The 24722-nt window shown below is 35.0% G+C and overlaps 1 protein-coding gene across 2 annotated transcripts in view; it reads left to right on the top strand.

The window, feature by feature from the left end:
• Window positions 1-24469, top strand: part of LOC110025856 (14-3-3-like protein C) — a 36224-nt gene extending 11755 nt beyond the window's left edge. The window contains exon 6 of one of the 2 annotated variants that reach the window (XM_020726532.1): window positions 24170-24469. In XM_020726532.1, the coding sequence (XP_020582191.1) occupies window positions 24170-24240 (71 nt within the window). In that variant the 3' untranslated portion in view covers window positions 24241-24469. The remainder of the gene's footprint in view (window positions 1-24169) is intronic. The other variant, XM_020726531.1, reaches the window with a different exon arrangement.
• The last annotated feature ends 253 nt before the right edge of the window (window positions 24470-24722 follow it).

Below are 24722 nucleotides of genomic sequence, written 5' to 3'. Positions count from 1 at the left end.
GTATTCGTCTGTTGTATTTTTCATATGGACTAATTTTTAGAATACTATGCAAATTTGCACTTTGGTGAGTCTGGAAATGCTTGCTATGATCCAATAGTAGACAATTTTCAAAATTTATTTCTCCTTAGAGCATTGCATTTCTCTAACTTAAATTATTGCATGCAGAAAATGAGTAACAAGGGTGAACAAATCAAGTATTGTTTTTCCCATTTGATACAAATTTGTGTGCAATGAGATAGAGTTAATGAGATAAAGTTATTTAATGACTCATTGAGGGTTTGGTTAGAATTAATGAAGAAGCTGAAAATTGCTCAGAAGTAATATTCATTTTAGTGAAAGGGAGAGTTCCTTGATTGCTCGGAAGCAATGGGATTGTGTTATTTAGTGATTCAGCTAATTGTGAAAGATAAACAGTCGAAAATTCATTCACATCAATGATTAAAGGTTGATTAAGAGGAAGTTTCAGATTGTTCGCACATCTAAAGTTGAGGTAGGTGCCAATGGAGAAGACGTTGTTTGTATCAGGTAAGTGATGGGTAATAGGTTTGTTAAATGGTGCAAACAGAATAAAATTTAAATGTAAGTTATGATGTTCTAGACTTCTTAAGACTCATGTGAATGGTGTTCAGTCAGGTGAACTAGTTGGAACACCAGTCACTTAAGACTTAAGAAGTTCAAAATATCATAACTTACAATTACATTTTATTCTGTTTCCACCATTTGACAAACTTATTACCCTGACTTACCCGATACAAACTACATCTTCGGCATTGGCACCAGATTATATAACTCTCTCAACTTTAGATGTGCGAACAATCTGAAACTTCCTCTTAATCAACCTTTGATCATTGATGTAAATGAAGTTTTCGACTGCATATTTTTCACGATTAGCTGAATCACTAAATAACTCAATCTCATTGCTTCTGAGCAATCAATGAACTCACCCTTCCACTACAATGAATATTACTTCTGAGTAATTTTCAAATTCTTCATTGATTCTAAACAAGCTCTCAAAGAGTCATTAAATAACTCTATCTCATTGCACACAAATTTAATCAATAAAGTTGAAGCTGACTCTACCAACCAACAGACCGACCTGCCCTTTAGCGAATATTACTGATGTGTATTCGACTGTTATTAACGTATTAAACGATGGTTATTGTAGCGTCATGCCTATAATATCGTAGTATTATTAATGAATTATTCGAGTATTATTGTTGTATGTTTCATTATGTATTATTCTTGTTTTAGTGCGGAGTTTTTGGAGTGTTATTAAGGTTTCTGTTTATTAACACCTTGGTGATATATGATTATGATTTTATTATGGTATTATTCGAGTGTTATTGTGGTGGTATTGGTGTTATTAGCTTGTTATGCAACCGCGGTATTTTTGTAGTTCACCGCAGTGTTGTCGATATTTTATTGATGCGTTATTATGTGATTATTTCAACGTGTATATGTGGACCCTATTACTTAAGAAATTAAAAAAATCCATTTTGCGGTCACGTGGGACCTGACTCTACTCCCGCCCGAGCGCTCCGAATACATAAAATGAAAACAAAATACAAAACGCCGGATCAAATAATACTTCCGAAAGAATACTGACAGGGCGCATCACCTCTTTCGCCATTCGCCATCTGTTTAGGGTTTTGATTTGTCATTCGCCGGTCGAAGTACATTCGCCACTTCACATGTAGAGTTCAGCTTAAGAAGATGGAAGCCGAGCCGTGGTAGATGAAAACCTAAGAAAACCCTATGAGAATGGAAATCAAATAGCTGTTGAGAATGTAAATCGCTGATGAGCCTTCGAAAATGGAGTCAGATGAGCAGAGGAAGAATAAAATCAATGACTGTAAGAAGGTCATTGAAGAGAGTTCTTTCAGGTAATTTTTTATTTCATTGGTCTTTTTTTCTTTGAATAAATTATCATAACTGAGTATATAAATTAATCCATGGAGTAATAAAACCAATCATTACGTGAATAATACGAGAATATCTCTTAATTAAAATGTAGAACTTCTTCTAAATAATACAACAATAAACCTAAATAAGATCAAAGTAATATCTTAAGTTATGTAATATAAATCACGAAATTAGTATCAGAATCACCCGCTAAATAATACCACAAGAAAACAAAACTAAAATCAGAATCACACCCTATATACCAAAGTAATACACATAATGCAGCGAAAAGAAAACCGTAATAATACTATAATACTACAATAATAATACCTCTATAAAACCTGAATTTGTTAAATAATACCAAACACACGTGTCCCCACCAAAATAATTAGCCAAATAAAAATTGAATAATATTACAACACTCAAATAACACCTTAATAATGCTTAAATATAACATCATTAATGATAGAATAAAAGATTTCTACCTAAACCGTTAATCGTAAACACTCTAACAATAAAGGAAATGTCACTGAAATAACACCTGATATTTGTTGCATTGTATTATTTTTGTAGGTTTGTGAACCCAAGGTCCATGAGCTGTAAATGCCGGCCATCTGTAGTGGGAGATGTGCAGGATAAGGTCAGACCTTCAATATTTGAGGACACGAGGAATGAGCTGAACGCAATGAATGTTGATCAGTTTTTGGAGCTCCCTCCTTATCCTCAAGAAAATGTGTTGACACTACAAATTTTGCAATGTTGGCAGCATGAGAAAATGATTTTCAAAATGGGAAAGAGCTAAGACTGCTGCCCGATGAAGTTGCCCTGCTCATTGGCATGACAAATTGAGGTGAAGTGTCAAAGTGGAGTAAACGTCCATCTTGTGGTGTGGATGGTCAACAGACGAAGAATAAACTTTTGGACTTCGCAAGAGTGGAGTCTTCTACCCCTTTGCTAAGTTGTTTATAAAATTTTTGTATCAAATTTATTTTTCCCTTCTAGTAATTTTAGTGTACCCGGAGGACTTAACACATTTGGGAAGAATATACAGACTTTCACCTCATTTAACTAGCCTGCTGCGTTCTGTTATTTTTTTATTGAGCAAATTAATGCAGTGACCATCAAAATGATGTGGAATCGACCTATTGGATACATAAATAGCTTTCTTTATTTGCTAACGGTTAGCATCTCTTATAAGTTGAATATCTTTATTGTTTAAGTGCAATATATTTTCTGTTTCTGTGCAAAATTGAATATTACTTATCTTTTATGTAACTCTGATTTTTTTAGCATACCTCTGTGGTAACTCCTGCCATTGTTGAGGTCATACCCCGAATCTTGAGGTGACCTACAAATGTTAGCTTGAACTCTTCACAGATAGATGTAGCCTTTAAGAGGCTGAACACTGAACATGTCGGTCATTTACACCTTTGTTAAAAAATTTATTTCTGGAATAGTGATTAACATATTTTTTTCCTGAAACAAATTGCTTGTTAACGATAAATTTATGGATCTGAAAGAGGAGCGCAATTTGCTAGCCAATCCAGATGGACTACCCAGTCCAGCGCCAGCTATGCAATTTGAAAACCATCAGGCTCAAGTCAGAGCATAACTCCCTGTATAATTTTATATGGGGCCAGTGGTCTCAGGAGATACTGCTCCGGAGCCGATTCATAGTGCAATGAACAAAAACTTCGAGACAATAATTGATCTGATTAAAGGACAGGAGAAATGATTCAATGAATTTCAAGGAACACTGAATTCAATAACTATTGGAGTGTTGGGTTTGTAAGACCAAATATTGGTACTGCAGAATAGATTTGATAAATATGAAAAAGACGGAGCTGATAGAGGCACAGTGCTGGAGGAAGAGTATGCCCTGCCCCCTCCCCATGTTGGAATCTCACCTGTTGACGAATTAAATCAGTTTAACGAAGAGAGAACCTATCAATCACCTCCTGTTGAAGAAGTCATTGTTGAAGAAAGGGGTTTACAAGAAAAATGCTCAATAGTTGGAATGCCTACCCAAGTCACACAATCAATTCCCAGCTTAATGCAAAGGGTTAAGGACCGGCGCAGTCACAGGAAAAAAGTTGTGAGTTTCCCTTTCACTGCTTCGAATATAAAAGAAGAAAAACAATAAGGGATGCCGATGAGCAACCTGAGTGTGATGAACCAATAACAGATGAAGATACTTCCGCCTCCCTAGAACAAACAAATGTACAAATTTCAACCATTGTAGAACAATTACTTGTGGATACTGCCGCCACCTCAGAGCAGCCCAATGTAGATAATTCATCAACCATAGAGCAACCAACTCTAGATATCTCTGCAGCTGCAGGACAGCAAGTTGTAGATATTGTGCCAACTACAGAACAATTATCTCCTGTTGAAGAAGACACTGTTTAGGAAAGGAGTTTGCAAAAAATGCTCAATAGTTGGAATGCCTACCCAAATCACACAATCGATTCCCAACTTAATGCAAAGGGTTAAGGGCCGGCGCAGTCACAAGAAAAACGTTGTGAGTTTCCCTTTCACTGCATCGAATATAAAAGAAGAAAAACAATAAGGGATGTCGATGAGCAACCTGAGCGTGATGAACCAATAACAGATGAAGATACTTCTGCCTCTCCAGAACAAACAAATGTACAAATTTTAGCCATTATAGAATAACTACTTGTGGATATTGCCGCCACATTAGAACAACCCAATGTAGGTAATTTATCAACCATAAAACAACCAACTCTAGATATCTCTGCAGCTGCAGGACAACAAGTGTAGATATTGTGCCAACAACAGAACAATCATCTCCTGTTGAAGAAGACATTGTTGAGGAAAGGGGTTTATAAGAAAAATGCTCAATAGTTGGAATGTCTACCCAAGTCACATAATTGATCCCCAACTTAATGCAAAGGGTTAAGGGCCGGCGCACTCACAGGAAGAAATTTATGAGTTTCCCTTTCACTTCTTCGAATATAAAAGAAGAAAAACAATGAAAAACAATAAGGGATGCAGAAAAACAATAAGGGATGCCGATGAGCAACCTGAGCGTGATGAACCAATAACAGATGAAGATACTTCCGCCTCCCCAGAACAAATAAATGTACAAATTTCAGCCACTGTAGAACAACTACTTGTGGACTTGTGGATACTGCTGCCACCTTAGAACAACCCAATGTAGATAATTCATCAACCATAGAGCAACAAACTCTAGATATCTCTGCAGCTGCAGGACAACAAGTTGTAGATATTGTGCCAACTACAGCACAAACATTTTTAAATATTTCTTCATCAACAACTCAAACAATTGTAGATAGTCATGCAGAGAAAGCCTTTCAAATAGTGGTATTTGCACCTTTAGTACATGCACAAGTACCAGAGGCAGTGAACGAACATGCATTAGTGGTATTTCTAACCGATTTCGTAATACTTTCATATATGTTTTTTTCATATATTAGATATTTCAAAAGTTTTGTTTATGTGTAGCCTTCTATGCCGGAGTCACAAATTGATTTTCCTGGGAGAACACTGATTTATGTTGAAATGCAAGGAGTAATTGATCGGTGCATATCACAATACCCTGAAAAGTGAGTAAATCTTCAACCTGTCGTTGCATTGCAAGTTTATTAAAGTGAAGTGACACAGATATTATGCATACCCTACATGAATGACATTATTGTCAACATTCGTGACGTCCTAATAGATCGGGGTATGGTGGAGGATGTACTATGCAGTGGATGGATTGGAAATGATCAGGTTGATGCCTTAGCCCTCATTCTGAGTAGGAAGAGGAGTCAAAGTCCAATTTTGTTCCGGCGATACTTATACGTGTCACCTTTATACTATATAATCAAATGAATCCAATTTTATGATTTCTTAATCGTCCATGAACATATTAAAAGTGTGTCAATTCATGCAGAGTTATCGGAAAAATGACAACTTAAGGTTTTTGGGTCAGATCACGAAGCAAGAGGTGAAAAATGCGGAGATCATCTTGTTTTGCATTGTGGAAAACCATCACTGGATATTTTTAGTTGCTGATTTGAAAGAGAAGAAATGAAAAATATACGATTAATTACTCAACAATATGCATAAGACAGCCTGCCAACTCGTTGTAAGTTCATTCCACATAATATATTAATCCCATTTTGATTTTTCGAGGCAATAACAAGTGTGACATCAACATTTGTAGATCACACGGTTTGCAGACGATGCTAGGCTATCTTTAATGGCAAAACAGGGAACGTGGGCGCAGTCATTCGTTAAGGGCGTACCCTTTCAAAGTAACATTATTGATTGCGGCATATTTATATGTAAGTACATGGAAAAACTAGTATAGACCAACCCAATTGACCAGAGTCAGGAGCTGAGCTGGCAGGAAGATATGCCAAGATTTCGGGCAGAGTTAGCCTATGAACTTTGCATGTGGTTCTCGTCTGTTAAATGAAAATGAACTGATGTGTTATTTTTGTTTTATTTGAGAACGTGCCGATGTGATACTGCTCCATTTCAGTTTAATTTTAACTGTTGTGTTATAATTGCTTTATCTTTACATTGTTATGATGATATCCTCATAAATAGAATAATGGTGCCCTTAGTCCAATGAGAACGTGCTTATGTATTGTGATTATTTTATCTTTGCAATCAGAACGTGTTGATGTGTTAATATTTATGTCCGAGTTTTGTTGTGGTTGTTGAGCAGTTTCTGAAGTATGCCGTCAAAGATTCCAATTAAACCATACCATCAAATACCATTCTTATGGTTGTATTGGTGGAATAACGTTTATTACCATACCGCCAGTTGTATCTCTGTTTTATTATGGTCGTATTTCTGAAGAATTTGATTTGCGGGGAGGGATGTTATACTATGGTTGTATCTCTGCAGTATTTTAGTTGTATTCTAATATAGGGTTTCATAACCGCGGTTTTATTGGAATATGCCTTCAAAGATTTCGATCAAATCGGCAGAGGGATACAATTCTTAGCCATGTTTTATCCGCAGCGATTTTACTTCGATATTTTTAGGGGCGTGTTTATTTAGTGTTCTAATATATTGTTCCACGACCGCGGTTTTACTTTGGTATTTTTAGGGGCGTGTTTAGGTAGTATTCTAATATAGTGTTCCACGACCTCAGTTTTATTGGAATATTCCGTCAAATATTCAAATCAAATCGGCCAAGGGATAAAATTGTTAGCAAAGTTTTATCCGCCGCGATTTTACTTCGGTATTTTTAGGGGCGTGTATAGGTAGTATTCTAATATAGTGTCCCACGACCTCGATTTTATTGGAATATGCCGCCAAAGATTCCAATCAAACCGATGGAAGGATAAAATTGTTAGCAAGGTTTTATCCGTCGCGGTTTTACTTCGGTATTTTTATGAGCGCGTTTAGGTAGTATTCTAATATAGTGTTCCATGATCGCGGTTGTATTTCTGGATTATTGCCATCGTATTGGGGTCATACACCATATTATTGAGGTTAAAAGCGGTTTATTCTAATTTAACCGCAGAGGGATATAACACCATAAAACTAGATTAAGACAATAAGAAACCCGCAATAACTCCTAAATAAAATGACAATAATACATTAAAAGTAATTCTCCCTTAAAAATATTCTGTTATAGGTTAAGCATTACATACATCAAAACACACATTAAACTGTACATTGATGCAAGAGGAATGTGAGGGTGGAAATTTGAGCTATTATGGCAACACGTTCTATATATCATCATCTATCTCCATTAATAAGCTCGTATATGTCTGTTCGTTGTGATGCAGAAAATTCTTGTTTATTTAGAGTAGGAATGAGTAAATATCAGGAAAGAAGTATATTTCAAAATAATAGAGGTCGCAAAAAAAAATTTCAATTATCGAGTTCTCAACCTGACTAAAGTGACCCACCATTGCAAGCAATTTTGGCTTGCATTGCGGAACATTATCTTGACATGAACCAATATCTTTCTCCTTTCCTGTATACATTATTACATTTTAGCGAGTAATGATTCAGCGAACTAAAGCAACACTTAAGATCATTATTTAGAGTAGGAATGAGTAAATATCAGGAAAGAAGTATATTTCAAAATAATAGAGGTCGCAAAAAAAAATTTCAATTATCGAGTTCTCAACCTGACTAAAGTGACCCACCATTGCAAGCAATTTTGGCTTGCATTGCGGAACATTATCTTGACATGAACCAATATCTTTCTCCTTTCCTGTATACATTATTACATTTTAGAGAGTAATGATTCAGCGAACTAAAGCAACACTTAAGATCATAGGTAACATTTACTTTTGATTCTCTTGTTTTTTTTCCAATAGTCTTTTAATTTTGAATTAGATATTCCTTTTGGGTGCATCTTCGTGGGGTCATTCACATTTCGCTCTTTACTCGGTGTCTTCTTTTTCTTTGATTTTGCCTTTTCCTGAGGTTCTCGCCCACTCAATATGGCTTTGACATCGATTGTTAGTTTCTTGAATGCCTCCAACACAACTTTCACGGCAAGCTCATGACCTCGTGTTCTGGTGCTGATCTGGTATGCAAATTTTTGAACGTGATTGAGATAGATGAGTCTACTTGCAGAATTTGACAATATTTGTGACCCCTTAAGATGTATCTATAACCATAACTGTTATATATGTTCATTTTAGCATGAATGAACCACCGAAGTAATATATATTTATAAGGAATTTTTGTTACATTTTCATGCTGAAGAAACCTTAGAGCGTAAGCACATAATAAACCCATTATTTCAAATTTTTTACAAATACAAGTAATTTTAGAATTACCTCTGTTCAGTTTAACAATATAGGGTCTATCCTTGTCTTTATTATCGAAAGTTTGATAATGAAATTCAGAATCCTTATTAGCAGAGCATTCCACAGCAAGCCGACACAAACCATATAGAAACTCTGCTTCAAACATTGAATATAACTTCCTTGTGTGAAGTAGAAAAACCTGTCTCAACACGGGACTACTTTTTACAGTGGTAGAAATTACAGAATGTTCACATTTAAAATCTTCATTTTTCTCATTTCTTCTCCAAAATTTCATGACATTTCCAAGACCCAAAAAATTTTCGGTGAGGGTACTTGTTGCCTTGGAGACACCATGACGGATGTTATTAGTGGTCTCACTTTTTTATGTTGATAAAATCCTCATTTCAAATATTTCTTTATTGAAGGCGCTTGCCCACTTATGTTTGATATTATACAATTCATCCAACCAAACATTTTCGTGTAGATTATTTTTCTCGATCATTGCACCCTAAGTTTTTTCGAACTCCTCTTCTGAGTCACATCTGCTCAAGCATTTATAAAAAAAAATTATTACCTATCTTGCTACCCACGCCACAATGGACTTTTGAAGATAATTTCTTGTATATGTGTCATTGACATAATCTTTGGAAATTGCTTGATCCTGATCAGTGAATATTGTTATTTGGTGCTTGTTATCTATTATACAAATAAAGCCTTTGAATAATCACATGAATGAGTCAATTGTTTCACACCGATAATCGGAGCACAACATAAATTGTATTTATTCAGTCTATAACTTGTATCAAATATTATTACATCCCCAAACCAGTTGTAATCAATCATGGACATCTCATTGCTCCATAAAAAAATCAACAAACTATCTGACTCATCAATCTGGAAGTCCAACACAAATATTGGATCCTTCGTTTGCCGCGTAGTGAAAATTGTACGAGAGAATTAGCATCCCTAGTTCAATTCAAACTCTTCTCTCTATTTGTATGAAATTATAGGCATCCCACTTCGTGCAATCAAGATTCTCCACTCCGAACTTTGTAGCGAGGAATCTGAATGCAGCTGGTTCTAATCCCTGATTTTGTCATTGATCTGAGGATATCAACACTGATCTTACTCATCTTTCTGCTGGAACTCAATAGATGTTTGTTACCGTCCACCAACTGATGATTGTGACTTTTTATGAATTTCTTAACCGACTAGGTATCTTCGACATCATCGACATATCGGATCATGGTTGGACAACCAGTCCTTGTGTCTGCTCTTTTGAACTTCACCGTGATATTGTCCTTCAATTCTTTTCTTGACACTAGTCTTACCACAAATAAAGCTGTTTGTCTTAATCTTCTTTGAATTTAGCCAAAAACCACTGTGACCCTTTCGCACAGTAAATCCAATATAGTGTGCTTATACACAATATTGTTCATAGGTTTCTTTCTCATTGTGGACAACTGCATGAAACAATTTGTCTGCCTCGGGTGACTGCAAAATTAAATACAAGCATTAGCACCCCAAAAGAAAATCAATAAAAGACTACAATATTTAAATCACACCATCATAATACCATAATAAACCCAAATAACACAATTACAATGCCAATATAACAGACCAATCAAACCGCATTATTAGATCAGGATATGTGACTAACACCATCATTAAAAGCCTAAAATACACAAATAACACCGTAATAACACCACGGTAATGCCCGGATAACACAATTAGAACGCCAATATAACACTCCGATAAAACATCTTATTAGATCAATAACACTAGAATAACACCATGATAATGCCTAAATAACACCACACCACCACACCATCATATATGAGACATTACAGGAAAAAACACCCACATAACACCACAATAACACAAGCATAACACTATTAAACGTCAAAATAATACTCCAACACAAAACAAAGTCATCAGATCCAATATTACCTTAATAACACTATGATATTACCTAAATAACACAAAATTCCCACGACAATAACATTACAAACAAATAATACTGTAGTAACACCAGAATAACTACCCATTAACATTATTCCGACGATGAGAATAACACCTCATTAAGACAGTTATTTAACCCACTAACACTATAAAGAACTATCAGAAAATGAAAACAACTCCGAAAACAACCAGTATAAATAATACCACGTCCCACACTAACCGAAACTTAGCGTTACACACTAACCGAAACTTAGCGGAGCACATCAGATAAAAATAAAGCAAACTTCATTAACAAAATAAATATTCCTTAAAACCTAAATCCGCAGTAAAACAAATATAACCTACCTGCTGAATACCTTTTGTCACTGTTAAACTCAGCTCATTCTCATGACTCTCAAATTAAGACAGTTATTTAACCCACTAACACTATAAAGAACAATTAGAAAATGAAAATAACTCCGAAAACAACCAGTATAAATAATACCATGTCCCACACTAACCGAAACTTAGCGTTACACATCAGATAAAAACAAAGTAAACTTCATTAACAAAACAAATATTCCTTAAAACCTAAATCCGCAGTAAAACAAATATAACCTACCTGCCGAATACCTTTTGTCGCAACTAAACTCAGCTCATTCTCATGATTCTCAAAAATATTTTGAGATTCTAGCTTATTGTTATGTTTTTTGCAAATATCTTGGGATTCCAGCAAGATTTCCTCATCAAAAAATACTTCCATTGAAGTCTATCCACCAAATACGAATGGATCCCTAGAAAGACAACGAAATGAGAATATCCCCAATCCCTAAAGCTAAAGGAGGCAAAATACACCTTTTCCCAATTGGCGGGAAGCGAAAATGACAAAAATACATTTTTTTATGGTGCTTGGGCAGGACTCGAGCCGGGTCAGATGCAAAATAATAGAGTTTTGCGAGAGTGGGGCCAGATCCCACGTGCCATTACGTGATTGGATTCCTCACTTAAGCTTGTATACATTGCCCGTATGGAATATTTTTTTTTTCATTAATTACGGTGATAATGAACTTCAATTCTATTTTTTCATTAATTACGCCAATCAATTGGGTGATAAGGACCTCATGAAATTTACTAAATTTCAGTAGTAAATGTCATAGATCCGGAGGAGAACCTCGCTGACTTCCCAGTCTATCCTATTGTTTGGCTTCAATTTAGAGGAGAAATTTATTTGATTGTTTCATCCTGCAAATTTTATTTGTTAGAGCTTACATTCGCGTGAAATGATCACACAAATAGCCTAGAAGATGTGAGAATTTAGGTCGTGACGAACGACAACCTCAGAATCCTAAGACGAGTTAGAACTTAGATTGTACAACTGAGTTTTTTTTTTTATACTTGTTGTGGATGGTAATGGTATTTTCTTCGATGATGTTTTCTATGGTAATTATACCTACGGTAATAAAGCTCCTTTCATGCCTCTTTTTGATGGAGATAATGATATTTTTCCCTCCAATTATAATTTTTCTTAGTTGCACCTATTGTTGGAAAAGCAGAAATCCTCAAGTGCTCATGTACTTTAGTCTTGACTTTCAAAAAGTTATTATTGATGTAGCGGAAGGCGAGGAGACTGACACCCACCTTTGGTCAAGGATTTAATCTATTTTGCTATAGATTCATATTTGTGCATGTTAACCCTTCCAAATTTTGTTGTTGGGAATACCTTAGCAATCTTCGGATTTTATCAGATTTCAAGGTAATTAGAGTTCATAGTAAATGAATACAACATTCAAGGGCATAATTTTTATTTAATTGATTCGAACATTTACAGTTCTCTTAGTTTTGGGTTAGGAACCCTGGATTTAAGATTTATAATTTTTATAATGTCCTATTATGATTGACTTGTCAACACACAAATTGAGGTAGCCTTTCCTGCATTAGTTTAGCAACTTTATTATCTTTTTTGACTTGTGCATTTTGGTATTTGTGGATAGCTTTCAAGAAATAACTAGTCTATTTGAGAACTAGCCTTATGACACCTGATTAATATAAAACCAACCAGAGTGGTTATGTTCTCGGTAAGACTTATATCTAAATCAAGTTTCTATATGGTATTATTTTATTGCTCAGGATAATTTTTGGGCCATGAATCATGCCAGTTTTATCTTTGATTAGATGATAATACGACCAAATGAATCCGATTTTTTCTTCATTACTCCTGCACCTATTGTATTTTTTTTATTTCTAGGTATTTACATTTTTTTTAGCTAAAAACAAGTTGCCGATGTCAAAATAATTCCTAAAATTTTTTATGGATTTTTTTTGGAATATATATGCATTTTGTTAATGTCTTTTAGTATTTAATACTTAGATTTTGTAATCTCTAGTATATTTTATTTTTCATAAATTTTTGACTTGGAAAAGGCTAGGGAGACCTCATTTTAGACATCCTTATTTGATTTATTGTAATCTTAATGGCATTGAGAGTTAGGGTTCGTTTGTTTAGGTTGCAGCTGTAGTAAAACTAGTTTGAGAATCTGCTGTTGAAATGCTGCTATTCAAAGTCTAGTGTTTCAAAAGCAGTTAGTCTGTTTGAAAAACACAGTTGTTGAAGCTCTGTCTGTAGACAGAATGACTGTAATGCCCTCCTTATATAAATACAATTTGGTTTGAATTGATTGGAAAACACAGTTTTAAAAGTGCTTACTGTTCAATCAATCCAATGATAATTTTTAATACTATTTTTTATCTCAATGCCATAAGAGAAGTCAAGACAAACATTAACCCATATATTTCCCATCAAAATAATCATATAAATATTTGTTCAACATAAACTGCTTCCTATCCAGATAGACGAGTTTGCTCACCAAAAAACGCCTAAAATAGCACAATTCGTCTTTCAAATTATATTATCACAAAAAAAAAAAAATGCCAACAAAAATAAAAGCAGTGTTGAGATTACAAAATCAAGGACAAGTTTTTCACAAGAAATTTCAGCTCTTTAAGATCTTTCTTTATCGTATCTTCAGATGTTGCTATCTTTTCATCATTTCGCTCCAGTGTTTCATATTTCGATTCATCAACCCATTGTTAAAACTTGCAGTCTTTATTTGTGAGATTTCTTGGATATCTATAAAACTTGTGGCCAATATTGTCGCCTTTCTTTGTGGTGACATAATGCATAAGAGGTTACAATCACAATATATTGCTCGGTGTTTGGTCCCCTTAGAGCTTGATGATTTTTTTTAGCTCATTTTGATTATGTAATCTTGCAAAATATTGATTTGCACATTAATTTTTGTAAGAAAGACCAAGTAAGCACTAGTAAGTAACAAACCGAACTCTTAATGGTGAAAGCAAAGCAATACTTGTTGAGCAAAACATCTACTTTTTTTAGTCCACCACGGGGTCGACAAGATATCAATTCTCAGGGCTTAGAGTAAACACATGGAGATAAATAATATTTCATTAGAAGAAAGCAATAGACCCATAACACAGGTGCTCTTAGTTGTCAGAAGCACTTAATAGAGGCCATTCGAAGGAACTCCTCGGGTCAAATTACTCATCACAATCCTTTTAAAACTGACCACCTGAATAAAGCGGTACATATCAAACCACAAAAAAAGGCAAAAGCTTCAAGGCCAATTAGTTTATGACTCATAAACAAATAAGAATATCAAAATAACAATGAGCTGAGTACTTACCTGATGAAATAGACATTAAAATACCTTCCAAATACTATAAATATTTTAGCACAAAAAATATTTACAAGTACGATTGAATTTTAATGTAATGGCTGGAGAACATCATAGTTTAACCGACAATTAGGCAAAAAGGAAAATACTAGTAGAAATTTGAACAAATTAGCAAATGTGAAATAACAATGAAAGCAATTTGTATGAAACACCTAAACTTTTTAAGCGAAGCAGTAGCCTCAAATCCGAAATAACAAGATCAGTAGAAATCTGAAGCAATTAACTGAAAATCGATAATAGCAAGGAAATCAGTTCTAAAGGATTGCAGGTATTGCATTCTAAAGCATTGGAGGTGAAGCATACGAAAATAGCTTGCAATGCCACACAAGCTGAGATCAACTGATTTTAGTTATGTAGCTTTGGACTGAAGTTCTTTTATACTCCTCTGACTCATGTGACCAAGTTTGTAATGCCACAAATCTGTCGTGCTCTCTGCAGCGGTAGTATCAACACTATTAATTAAACCATTAGTCATACATAGTGTACCTGTTTCCTTACCCCGAGCCAATACCAATACCCCTTTTGTGTCATTCCACGTGCATCTGAGAACACTACTGAATGACCACACTCATCGAGCTGCTCAACATAAATGAGAATTTCTTCAACTCAGGAATATGTTTGACCTTTTGTAAGATCCATTTGCTCGTGTTAAGGAGTGCAATGCTAACGTCTCACATCCTCACCACATTTAAAGGTTCTCCATCAGCTATATACACTTTCCCAAAGTCACCTAAAACATAATTCTACAATAACTCTTGTGGGAATATGTATGGAAGGAAGCTCCTGAATCTAATATCCAATTATCAACAGAACTGTGAGCTTTAAGCAATAGTGCATCCTGCACTTCTTCAAATACAACATTGACACTAACATTCTTTGCCTTCTTGGGATTTTTACAGTTCTTCTTTATGTGTCCAACTTTGCCACAATTTCAGCAGATTTCTTGCTAACCAGGTATTGACCTGTTATTGTCTTCGTGCTTTGATTTTGATCTTTCTCTGTTTGAGTTTTTGTTTTGTGATCTCCCTCTAGAATCAACTTTCAGTGCTGAACTCGAATTCGAAATCTCGCTTTTTGTTTTGTGATCTCCCTCTAGAATCAACTTTCAATGCTGAACACGAATTCGAAATCTCGCTAGAATCTTTCCTGTGCACCTCCTCAGCCAAAATCAAATAAAAAATATCATCATATTTCAGCTTAGATTTAATAGTAGAATTGCTAACAACTATCCTTACTTCCCAGCTATTTGACAATGAAGCCAAAAATATCAGTTCACGTGTCTCTTCATCAAATTCAATTTCAACAGACAATAATTGATTTGTGATAGTATTAAAATCATACAGATGTTATACAATAGACGTACCATTCGTCATCTTTAAGTTGGATTTGGATAACTTTTTCATCAAGTTTAACTTGTTATCCGCTGATGACTTTTTATACATACCTAATAGAGCTATCATGAGGTCTGTATTTGTCATTTCCTTGATGACGTTGTGTGCAACGGATTTCGATAGAGTTAATCGAATAACCCCCAAAACTTGTCGATCCAACATATTCCATTCAACCTCATCTATCTTTTTCGGTCTCTTTCCCAATAACGGAAGACGATGTTTCTTCTGATAGAGATGGTTCTCTATCTGCATCTTCCAGTAACCAAAATCTGTGCCATCAAACTTTTCAATCTCCGATACCTTCACTTCATCTCCAGCCATCGCTTTCCTTCAGATCCGAACCACGACTCTGATACCAATTGTTGTGAAAACGAAGGCAAAAGCAAGAAAAATATGAAATTTACAGTTTCTCAAATAGGGTTATAAGAACTCGACTCAACTCTTCTTCTTCCACTGTTATTCCGCCGCCCGCAATACCTTCTTCTGTGATTTCCACCGCTCGAGAATCCTTGTAGATTTTGGTCCCGAGAGGTTTCTGTCGCCTGCAACTTCCTCTGCGTGATCGTTCACAAGAGGTGACTCTGATTGATTCGAACGACTTGAAGAGCGGGATCCAGATGTTGCGAAGAAGAGACGGGTTGGATCGAAAAGCAGCGATGAAGTGGAGAGCGGGATTCTTTATTCACAAAAACAGGGGATGCGGAATCCCAAAACGGGAAAGATCTAGACGGGCCTTACAAAAGGAAGGAAATAAATCAAATAAAATTTCAAATAACTGCCATGAGAAGAAACCGTCAAAAGAGAAGTGGGCCGGGCTCCACAATACTCAACAATTACTCCTCACCATCTCTTTTTTAAACAAAGCTGCTCACACTCCTTTCAGATATCTTAACACTTGATCCATCCATTCTGATTTTTTGAATTGCATGCACCAAGCTGGCACACCAATTCTGTTGGTAATACTTGTTATATCTTATGTTGTCGTCATAAAATTGTTGCTCGCACTTTCATAGCTTGGAATTTGGAGTTGCTTGGTAATATAAAAACGACAATGCAGAAGTTTGAAGAGAAGTTCTACATATTGGAAGATATTGCTAAGGAACACGAGGAAGAGAATGCTGCTCTTTATGAGGCACATACAGATCTGATGTAGGCAATCAAGGGGGAAGAGATTCTGCTTAGACAAAAGGCTATGGCCATACATTTCCATGATGAGTATAAAAATTTGCAATAGTTCGCTGCTTGTATTAAAAGTAGTGGAAGAATAAATGCAAAATTGAAAATTAAAAAGTCCGAAGGAAATTGGCTAAATGAGCAGGAAGAAATCATTGCAAATGGTATCAACTACTTTCATAGTGTCATTACACAGTCCAAGACTCACACGATACTATTTAATGACACCTTGTTTGAAGATAGTAGAAATGTTCAAATAGCCACATAACAACAAATTTTTAAGTTGTTTCAAATATGCCTAAAAAATTTATTATCCAACCCAAACTAAACTATTGTTATACATAACATCAGACATAAATTGAATAATAAATGTTCACGATGCGATTGCAATCATCTACAACACGACACATCAATCGTTAACCAAAGAGCGTGTCATTGCTTCACGTAATGCGGCAATCTCTTCGGCTCCTCCATCACCTATGACTGAGTGTTGTTAACTTCGTCCTCCGTAATTGTTTGTTTCATTCGATATTCATAAGCTTCTGGAGGAACTAAATCGTTTTCATCAACATTGCGAAATCAATATCAGATTTTGAATGATGATATCGTATGTAATTATGGCGAGTCATCATTGCAACAACAATCTTACTTTGTTTATCAAATGAATAAGTGGTATATCACTCAGAATTATCCATTTTTTCTTCCAAACACCGAACAAACTCTCAATCACACCATAAATGGATGAGTGACGCTTATTGAATATCTCTTTTCTTCCAAGTACCACTTGATCTGCTTTTTCAAAATTTGGAATGTGATATTTTGGGTTTAGATAAGGCTTAAGAAAACCTCGTTGTGGTGGATACCTAACATCCATCAAATAATACTTACCTGCAATTTTTGCTCGTTGATATGGATGTTGTTATTATGAGACCGTCAATCGACCTTGTAGAGGATGTGGAAATGTGTCCAGATGTGACTGGGTGGCAAATATAAAAATCCAACTATCTTGAGTGCTTCCCTATCCAACCATGACGAAGGTGAAATACTTCTTGAAGTCGCATGTTGTTATTATGTTTTGCTTTGGTGAACCGCACCTTCCAATGTACGCAATCTTATCAACATTTGACACACGTGCATCAACATGTGTCTCATCACTGACACCAATGCAATCCTGCATCACATCTACATTAGCTTATATTTTACTATCCGCATGTTTCCATAAGATGAGTATTCACGAAACACACCTTAAAGTATGACATATACCAATGATCACAAGATATATGTGTTGGAATATTTTGGAAAGTTGGATCTTGAGGTTTGATGATATTGGAAAACATGCGTACCAAAGAATTCAAATCAATTTTGAAGTATCTGTCGATGGTTTCAGATGAGTGTTAAATTCTTTTACAACCTGCTCTTATGGATTGGTTATGTGATAGGATATATAATGTTATTGTTCATAACTCCCGTGAAGTTGTTTTTGATTAGCCATTAAGACCGTAAGTACTTTGGAGCTCACTGAAAAGGTCAATGAAGACTAGTTGACTCATGTGAAACATATTATAGAATCTTGTAGGATGACCCTCTAGCACCTATTCTATCCATTTATCCCCAGTAAAAGTTGAGGTCATCTATGGAGTCCGATAGATGTATGAGTCATAGTATTCAGCCAACAGACGGATAGTTGTTGTAGTTATCAGTCTGGAATAGTTTTTGTGTTCTCTATTTGTAGCATCCATTATTGTAAAAAATTTCGGATATTGCAATCACTATCTCATGCCATTTTATAACAACAACAAAACAATTCAGTAAAACATATCTAGTGGAGAACTTATTACAGTAACAAAACATACAACATTATCAAACCAGTATCCAATACGATTGATATCATCACAACAGAAAGCTCTGCTAGTGCAAATATTAATTGTCTGATCATAAAACAATGAAGGTTCACACCAATGCTATCTCAAATTGACAATACAATAGTCACGAGAGTAGACAATCTACAAATACAAAGAAGATTTAGCATACACCATTGGGAAAACATTTAAATGTTGGGGATTAGTTGTCACAATTTTTATAAAAGAAGCACAGGTAATCAACTCTTCTCTCAAGGGCCATAGTATGAATAATTCCCTCGTCACTGGATTTTCAAAAAGTTTTCTTGAATTAAGATAAAATTGCATATCTTCATAAACTTCTGCAGTTTGCTCTATGATCTTTATTACATCTAGAATGGATGACGAGGATTTCGTAGTGTTAGCCTCAAATAATAAGTTTGTGCAAGCGGTAATTAATTCCGATATTTGACTCCTAAGAAAACCATGACTAATTTTCTTTGTACAACATGCCCTTGCTTTTAAAGATGGTGGAGTCCTTACATGATTGGATTCACTGTGTTCATTTATCTCATCTGTTGCTCTTTGAATCGGTTCATTTTAACTCTCTCAAGAGGTAATTAATTCCGATATTTGACTCCTAAGAAAAGCATGACTAATTTTCTTTGTATGACATGCCCTTGCTTTTAAAGAGGGTGGAGTCCTTACATGATTAGATTCACCGTGTTCATTTATCTTCTGTGTTGCTCTTTTAATCGATTCCTTTTAACTCTCTCTAGGTTCTTGAGAGTCTTGAGAGCCTAGGAATGCCCACTAGTCGCAACAACTCTATTGAACATTTGATCAAACTTCTCCTCTCATTTAAGCTCGATTCCACAAAATCTAAATTTTTTAGCATTTGACACATGTTGTTAACAAAAACGAAGATAAAAATCATTCATAATACTTCTACTTGTAACTTAACTAAGCAATTAAATATGATAAAATTTTATATTTACCTGTAGCTTCTCCGTCCACCATTCTGTAGATGCATCTATGGTGTTTTAAACTGGATCCTAACCAAGTTTGGTGGATCATCTTTTGAGTTCTTTCCAAAATTTTCAAACTTTTTTTAAAGTGTCCCATTTGTTTTTTCAATTAATTTCTGTCATACAATCTCCCTGTTCTCTCTTGAAAATTTTTTGTGATGTTTTGACAAACTTCTTTGTTGGAATGTGTTGTCGCCCTACTTCCTATAACTCAGTTTTTCTCAAGCAAATGTTTGAAAAAGACATTTTTTTTTCTTTCTCCCATATAGCTGATGATGCGCTATGTTGGAATGTGTTGTCGCCCTACTTCCTATAACTCTGTTTTTCTCAAGCAAATGTTTGAAAAAGACTTTTTTTCTTTCTCCCATATAGCTGATGATGCGCTCTCTTATATTGTCCATTTTTATTGTATCTACCACCTTGAGATACTTTTGAAAATGATATGTTGATGATAAAAGATTAGAAGATATTGAACATAAAACTTTATGTCATATGAACATTACTGCTTTCATCAATATGCAACATAAATTCACATATTTGCACACCATGCAATTACTACAAATTCACATGTGCAACATAAATTCCCAAAGAAGACTAGTGGATATTGCAAGTGTGAAGCAAGAAATTGAAAGGAGATAACAAGACTCTAATTTTAGAAAGTAACTTTAGGTTAAATTCACCTTTTTATGCATAACTTCTTCACACCAAACTATTGGACCCGTAAATATGGAACATTAGGAGAAGGGGAAGGGCTATATATATATATATATATTTAAAGGAATTGTGCATTTTAAACGTCAACTCCCCTCAAAATCACTTCAAATAAAATAACAATGGTTGAAGCTTGCATATACAAAATCCTCTCGCATACAACTGAAATAAAAGGGATACCCACAATCATACCATAGAAATTTGAGCAGAAAAACATTTACATCAGCCGCTCTACCAATCTATCCAAAAATCAAGGGGTATTTACATATGTACAAGCCAATTCCCGTCGGTTCGCATTATCTAAAATCTAAACGTTCCTTTTTTTTTTCAAAAAGAAAAACCATTATACCATCCATATCTTTCATACCCCAGGAAAATAACATCATCCGACCTTTAAACAGAGAAACAAACCAATTCTAGCATAGGCAGGTCTCCACCATTCAAAACAATAGAAGTTTTCTGTCTTATAGATGTAAACACATTTGAATTGACTGGTATGTGTGCAAATCTTCCTCAAAAAATAGATTAACTTGCATTTATTCCATAAATCAGTAAAATCTGTAGAGGAACCTTCTGCATATGCCCGAACTCCTTGTAAAAAAAAAACTAATTTTTTTCCCTCATCTCAACATCAATGGTGAAATAGAATAGTAATGTCTTTCTCCTCAACAAAAAATTATGTCTTTTAGGAAGAACTTAGAAGAAGAGTAACGTCGAGAAAATGTAGGAGAAAGGAAAGGGTTTAGTAGAAGAATATAGGAGAAGGGGAATTGAGATTCCTGCTTTCATGTATGTGCATTTTTGCAAGGATCATACATGCGGCGAAACGGAGATGATAAATGCCGAAGCAGGCAAGGCTAGCAGGGCAAGCCTTCTCGAGTGGCTATGGCTTGATGGAACGAGGCAGAGATCGAGGGTATTCACATGACTGTTTTTTTGCGAACCACGGAGTGCACCACACGATCCGCGGTTGCGACCACGGGATGGAAAACGGACGAAACAAACACCTATAAATCTGCGTTTTTATCAAAAGCTGGTTTCAAAAGCCCAAACAAAGGGGGCCTTAGCTGATGCTAATGAAATCTCTAAGATGAAAATTTTGCTTGAAGATACCTTGGCATGTGTTGCGCATTGAACAATCCATAATTCAAATTAATAAATAATGTTATTTCATCTGATTTGGCTAAATTAGGCTATATTACGAACCAACATGGAGCCTGGGATGCACCCATGTCATGATGAGGATACCCTAGTTGAAGACCATTATCAAGATAGCTGCTAACTTGCTTCACTATGCGAGAGCTCAATATAGTGAAGTAGCCTAACTATAAAAGTGGTCACCATCATTTAGAAATTTCAAAGTTCGTTGTGAGCATGGGGAGCAGGGAACTAGAGTCTCTCTCAACCTCTTACATGACTCAACTTGATTTTTCTAGTTTCTTATGATAATAGGTCTATTCTGCATAAGTTTATGCAGGTTGGTATTCTTTTTGTTCGAATTTTATTAGTTCTACACATTTGTTGTGTTTTTCATGCTTTTTTCTAAAGTGACGTTGGGTGGTGCACCAAGCATTTTGAAAGAGGACCTTCCTATCATATGCTAAGAGAATTGAGTTCGGATTCTTAGAGTGATCCTCTACGACGGTAAGATTGACTAAGCCATGTGGGGCAGATGCAAGTTTGTGTAGCACTTAACTTTGAAGGAAAGAAAAATTCCTAACCCATTGGCTAACGTTTGACCTCATTAATGTTTCAGTAAGTGAAGGTGAACTCCCTATAATGTCAATATGGGAGGAAGTTTTATTGGAAGGCGTACACATTTTTTGGTAGCACTTTTTTTTTTTTTCTGGCGAGAATCTCTTAGTCTAGAAAAGAAATTCAACTTATAGGCTCCTGTGGATTAAAGTTTCTTAAGAAATTTTAACCACCTTTCTCTCTATATGTGTGTGCGCATCTGCAGAATTTTAAAAGTCGATTAGTTAAATGTAAAATTTATTAATATCGTCTTAAAAAAAGTTATATTCAGACAAATTCTTGTCCGCGTCACTTGATATCATAACCTATGTGGTAGAAATTATGCCACGTAAGCACGATCTCGTCTTTTTACTTTTTTATTAGGTAGTCACGTAATCACTCTTCTCCTCTTCAATTATTCTTTTAGTACAAGCTAACTTGCCTTCCACCAATCTAATTAAACCAGCCAACCCCATTATTTATCTCTCTTCTATGTATACCAGCCCCATCACTTTCATATTCTCTCACACAATAAAAACACAATTCATACTCACCCTACATCTTTCAATTTAATTAATTAGCTTCACTTTTGGTGAAGTCTTTAAGCCTTTTTTTTCTTACTTCAAGTGTAGTTCTATTGAAGTTCACTTATTTATTTTACATGTAATTTTGATCATAGATGTTAGTTTTGTCCATATCACTTAAATTTTCATTTAAAACATCATATTAGTTTTTTTTTTTCCTAAGAATTATTTTGAATTTTGAACATTTATATTAAATGCTATTTTTATCTAATCATTATTCATATTAAAATCAGAACATTACATCATATTTTTTATGAGATATTTGAATGTTTAAATATTATAAAAAAATTTGAAGAATGACCTATTTATAATTGAGTATTGTTACAATGACTCACAATTAGCTAACTAAGGCAATGACAAACTTGTAATTTCATAGAAGCTGTTAAAGAATCATAGAAGCTTTCAATTGGTGAACCGGGTCTACTTGGGAAGGCTCATTATGTTATAAATAGCGAGGGAGGCTTGTATAGAGGGGAACAAAAAGAAAGCAAATCAATTGGTTAGAGAAAGAAGAGGAGTGGCTTCAAGAATTGAGGGGGAGGATCTTGGAGATCTCGTGTTGAGGTGATTCGAGAGAGAGATCGTGACAAGATGAGAGCTCATTGATCTTGGAGATCTTGTATCGAGGAGATTTGAGAGAGAGATCAGGGCAAGATGAGAGCTCATTCCTCAATGTAAAAGCCTTATAATTCTTCTTTATTACCTTAGTGGATTTGATTGTTGATTTCCCTCCCATGGATTTAGGTTTAATTGAGTATTTTTATTTTTAGTTTAGATAGAATAAATTTGTTTGATTACACATTTTTTGGTAAGCCTTCTTTGACTGATCCTTTTCTTTTCCAGAATGCTGCCTGTTTACTATGTTGGTGTTCTCTCAATTTCTTCCCCGGGATTTCCTAAAAAATATTATCTTTCTAGTAAATAATATATTGTTTATTAAAGTCACTTGGTCGTTGGTCCTGAATTAAAAATTCTGATCTTATTTTTATTTGCATTTTGGATTTAATATTTGTATGCATATACAATTTACCATAACCATCTTTTGATTTTTAATGGATCCAGAGAACTTGTGGTTCTTTTGATCTTTGTAATTTAAGGGATTTTGTTCTTAGGCATATCTTTGTTTTTTCAAGAACAATTTAATGGCTTTTTCTCCTCGCAATGTGCAAGTCTTCTGTGGCTAGAGTATTAAAAACATGGTCGAGTAAATATTCAATCTCAAGAATGATTTAGCGCAGAAGTGGCAGTGCATTATGACATCCACTGCAACTTCAGCGCCAAATCATTCTTCCTTTAAGAGCTTTAATATTCACATTCAGTTCTGAAACCTGTTTTTTTTTCCTCCTCATTTTACTACAGCAGAGGAAACTGCAAAGGAGACTACTTCCAAGGCAATTACCGGCGAAAGGAAAAACGACGGCATTCATTAAACTGATCGTTCATTGGTCATTGGGCTGGCTTCCTCTAATAAAACAGTAAAAAATTCATGCTGGTTCTATGTGTTATGTTGTTACAAATTTTAAGTATTGCAAAATTAGGGATTCGTGACTGGCTGAAGCAGCAAAATAGCGTTTTAGGGTTCTTGCCCATCATTTTTTCTTTTTTGTTGTTTATCGACTAATGCTTAGGGTTATTTTTAGTGGATTTTAATGCCTTGTTCTCTTTACATCTCTTAAAACTCTTATCATTGCTTGAGTTTAGATTGGTTCAATATTTGCTTGTTTCCTCTTTTCAATCTCTGGTCTATTTTGGTCTGCATGAAACTTGCAATATTCTTGGCATTTTTTTTATTGCTTCCTCTCTTCATATGCGGAAAGCCATGCTGAGAAAGTTTTGTTTTTTGGGGAGCTCAATATGAATGCAAAAGCTTGGAATCTTTGCTCATGTTGGCTAGCGGTGGGTAAATAATTTT

This window comes from Phalaenopsis equestris, unplaced genomic scaffold, assembly GCF_001263595.1.
Source record: "Phalaenopsis equestris unplaced genomic scaffold, ASM126359v1 Scaffold000338, whole genome shotgun sequence".
NCBI lineage: Eukaryota > Viridiplantae > Streptophyta > Magnoliopsida > Asparagales > Orchidaceae > Phalaenopsis > Phalaenopsis equestris.
This window is presented reverse-complemented; position numbering and strand designations above follow the sequence as displayed.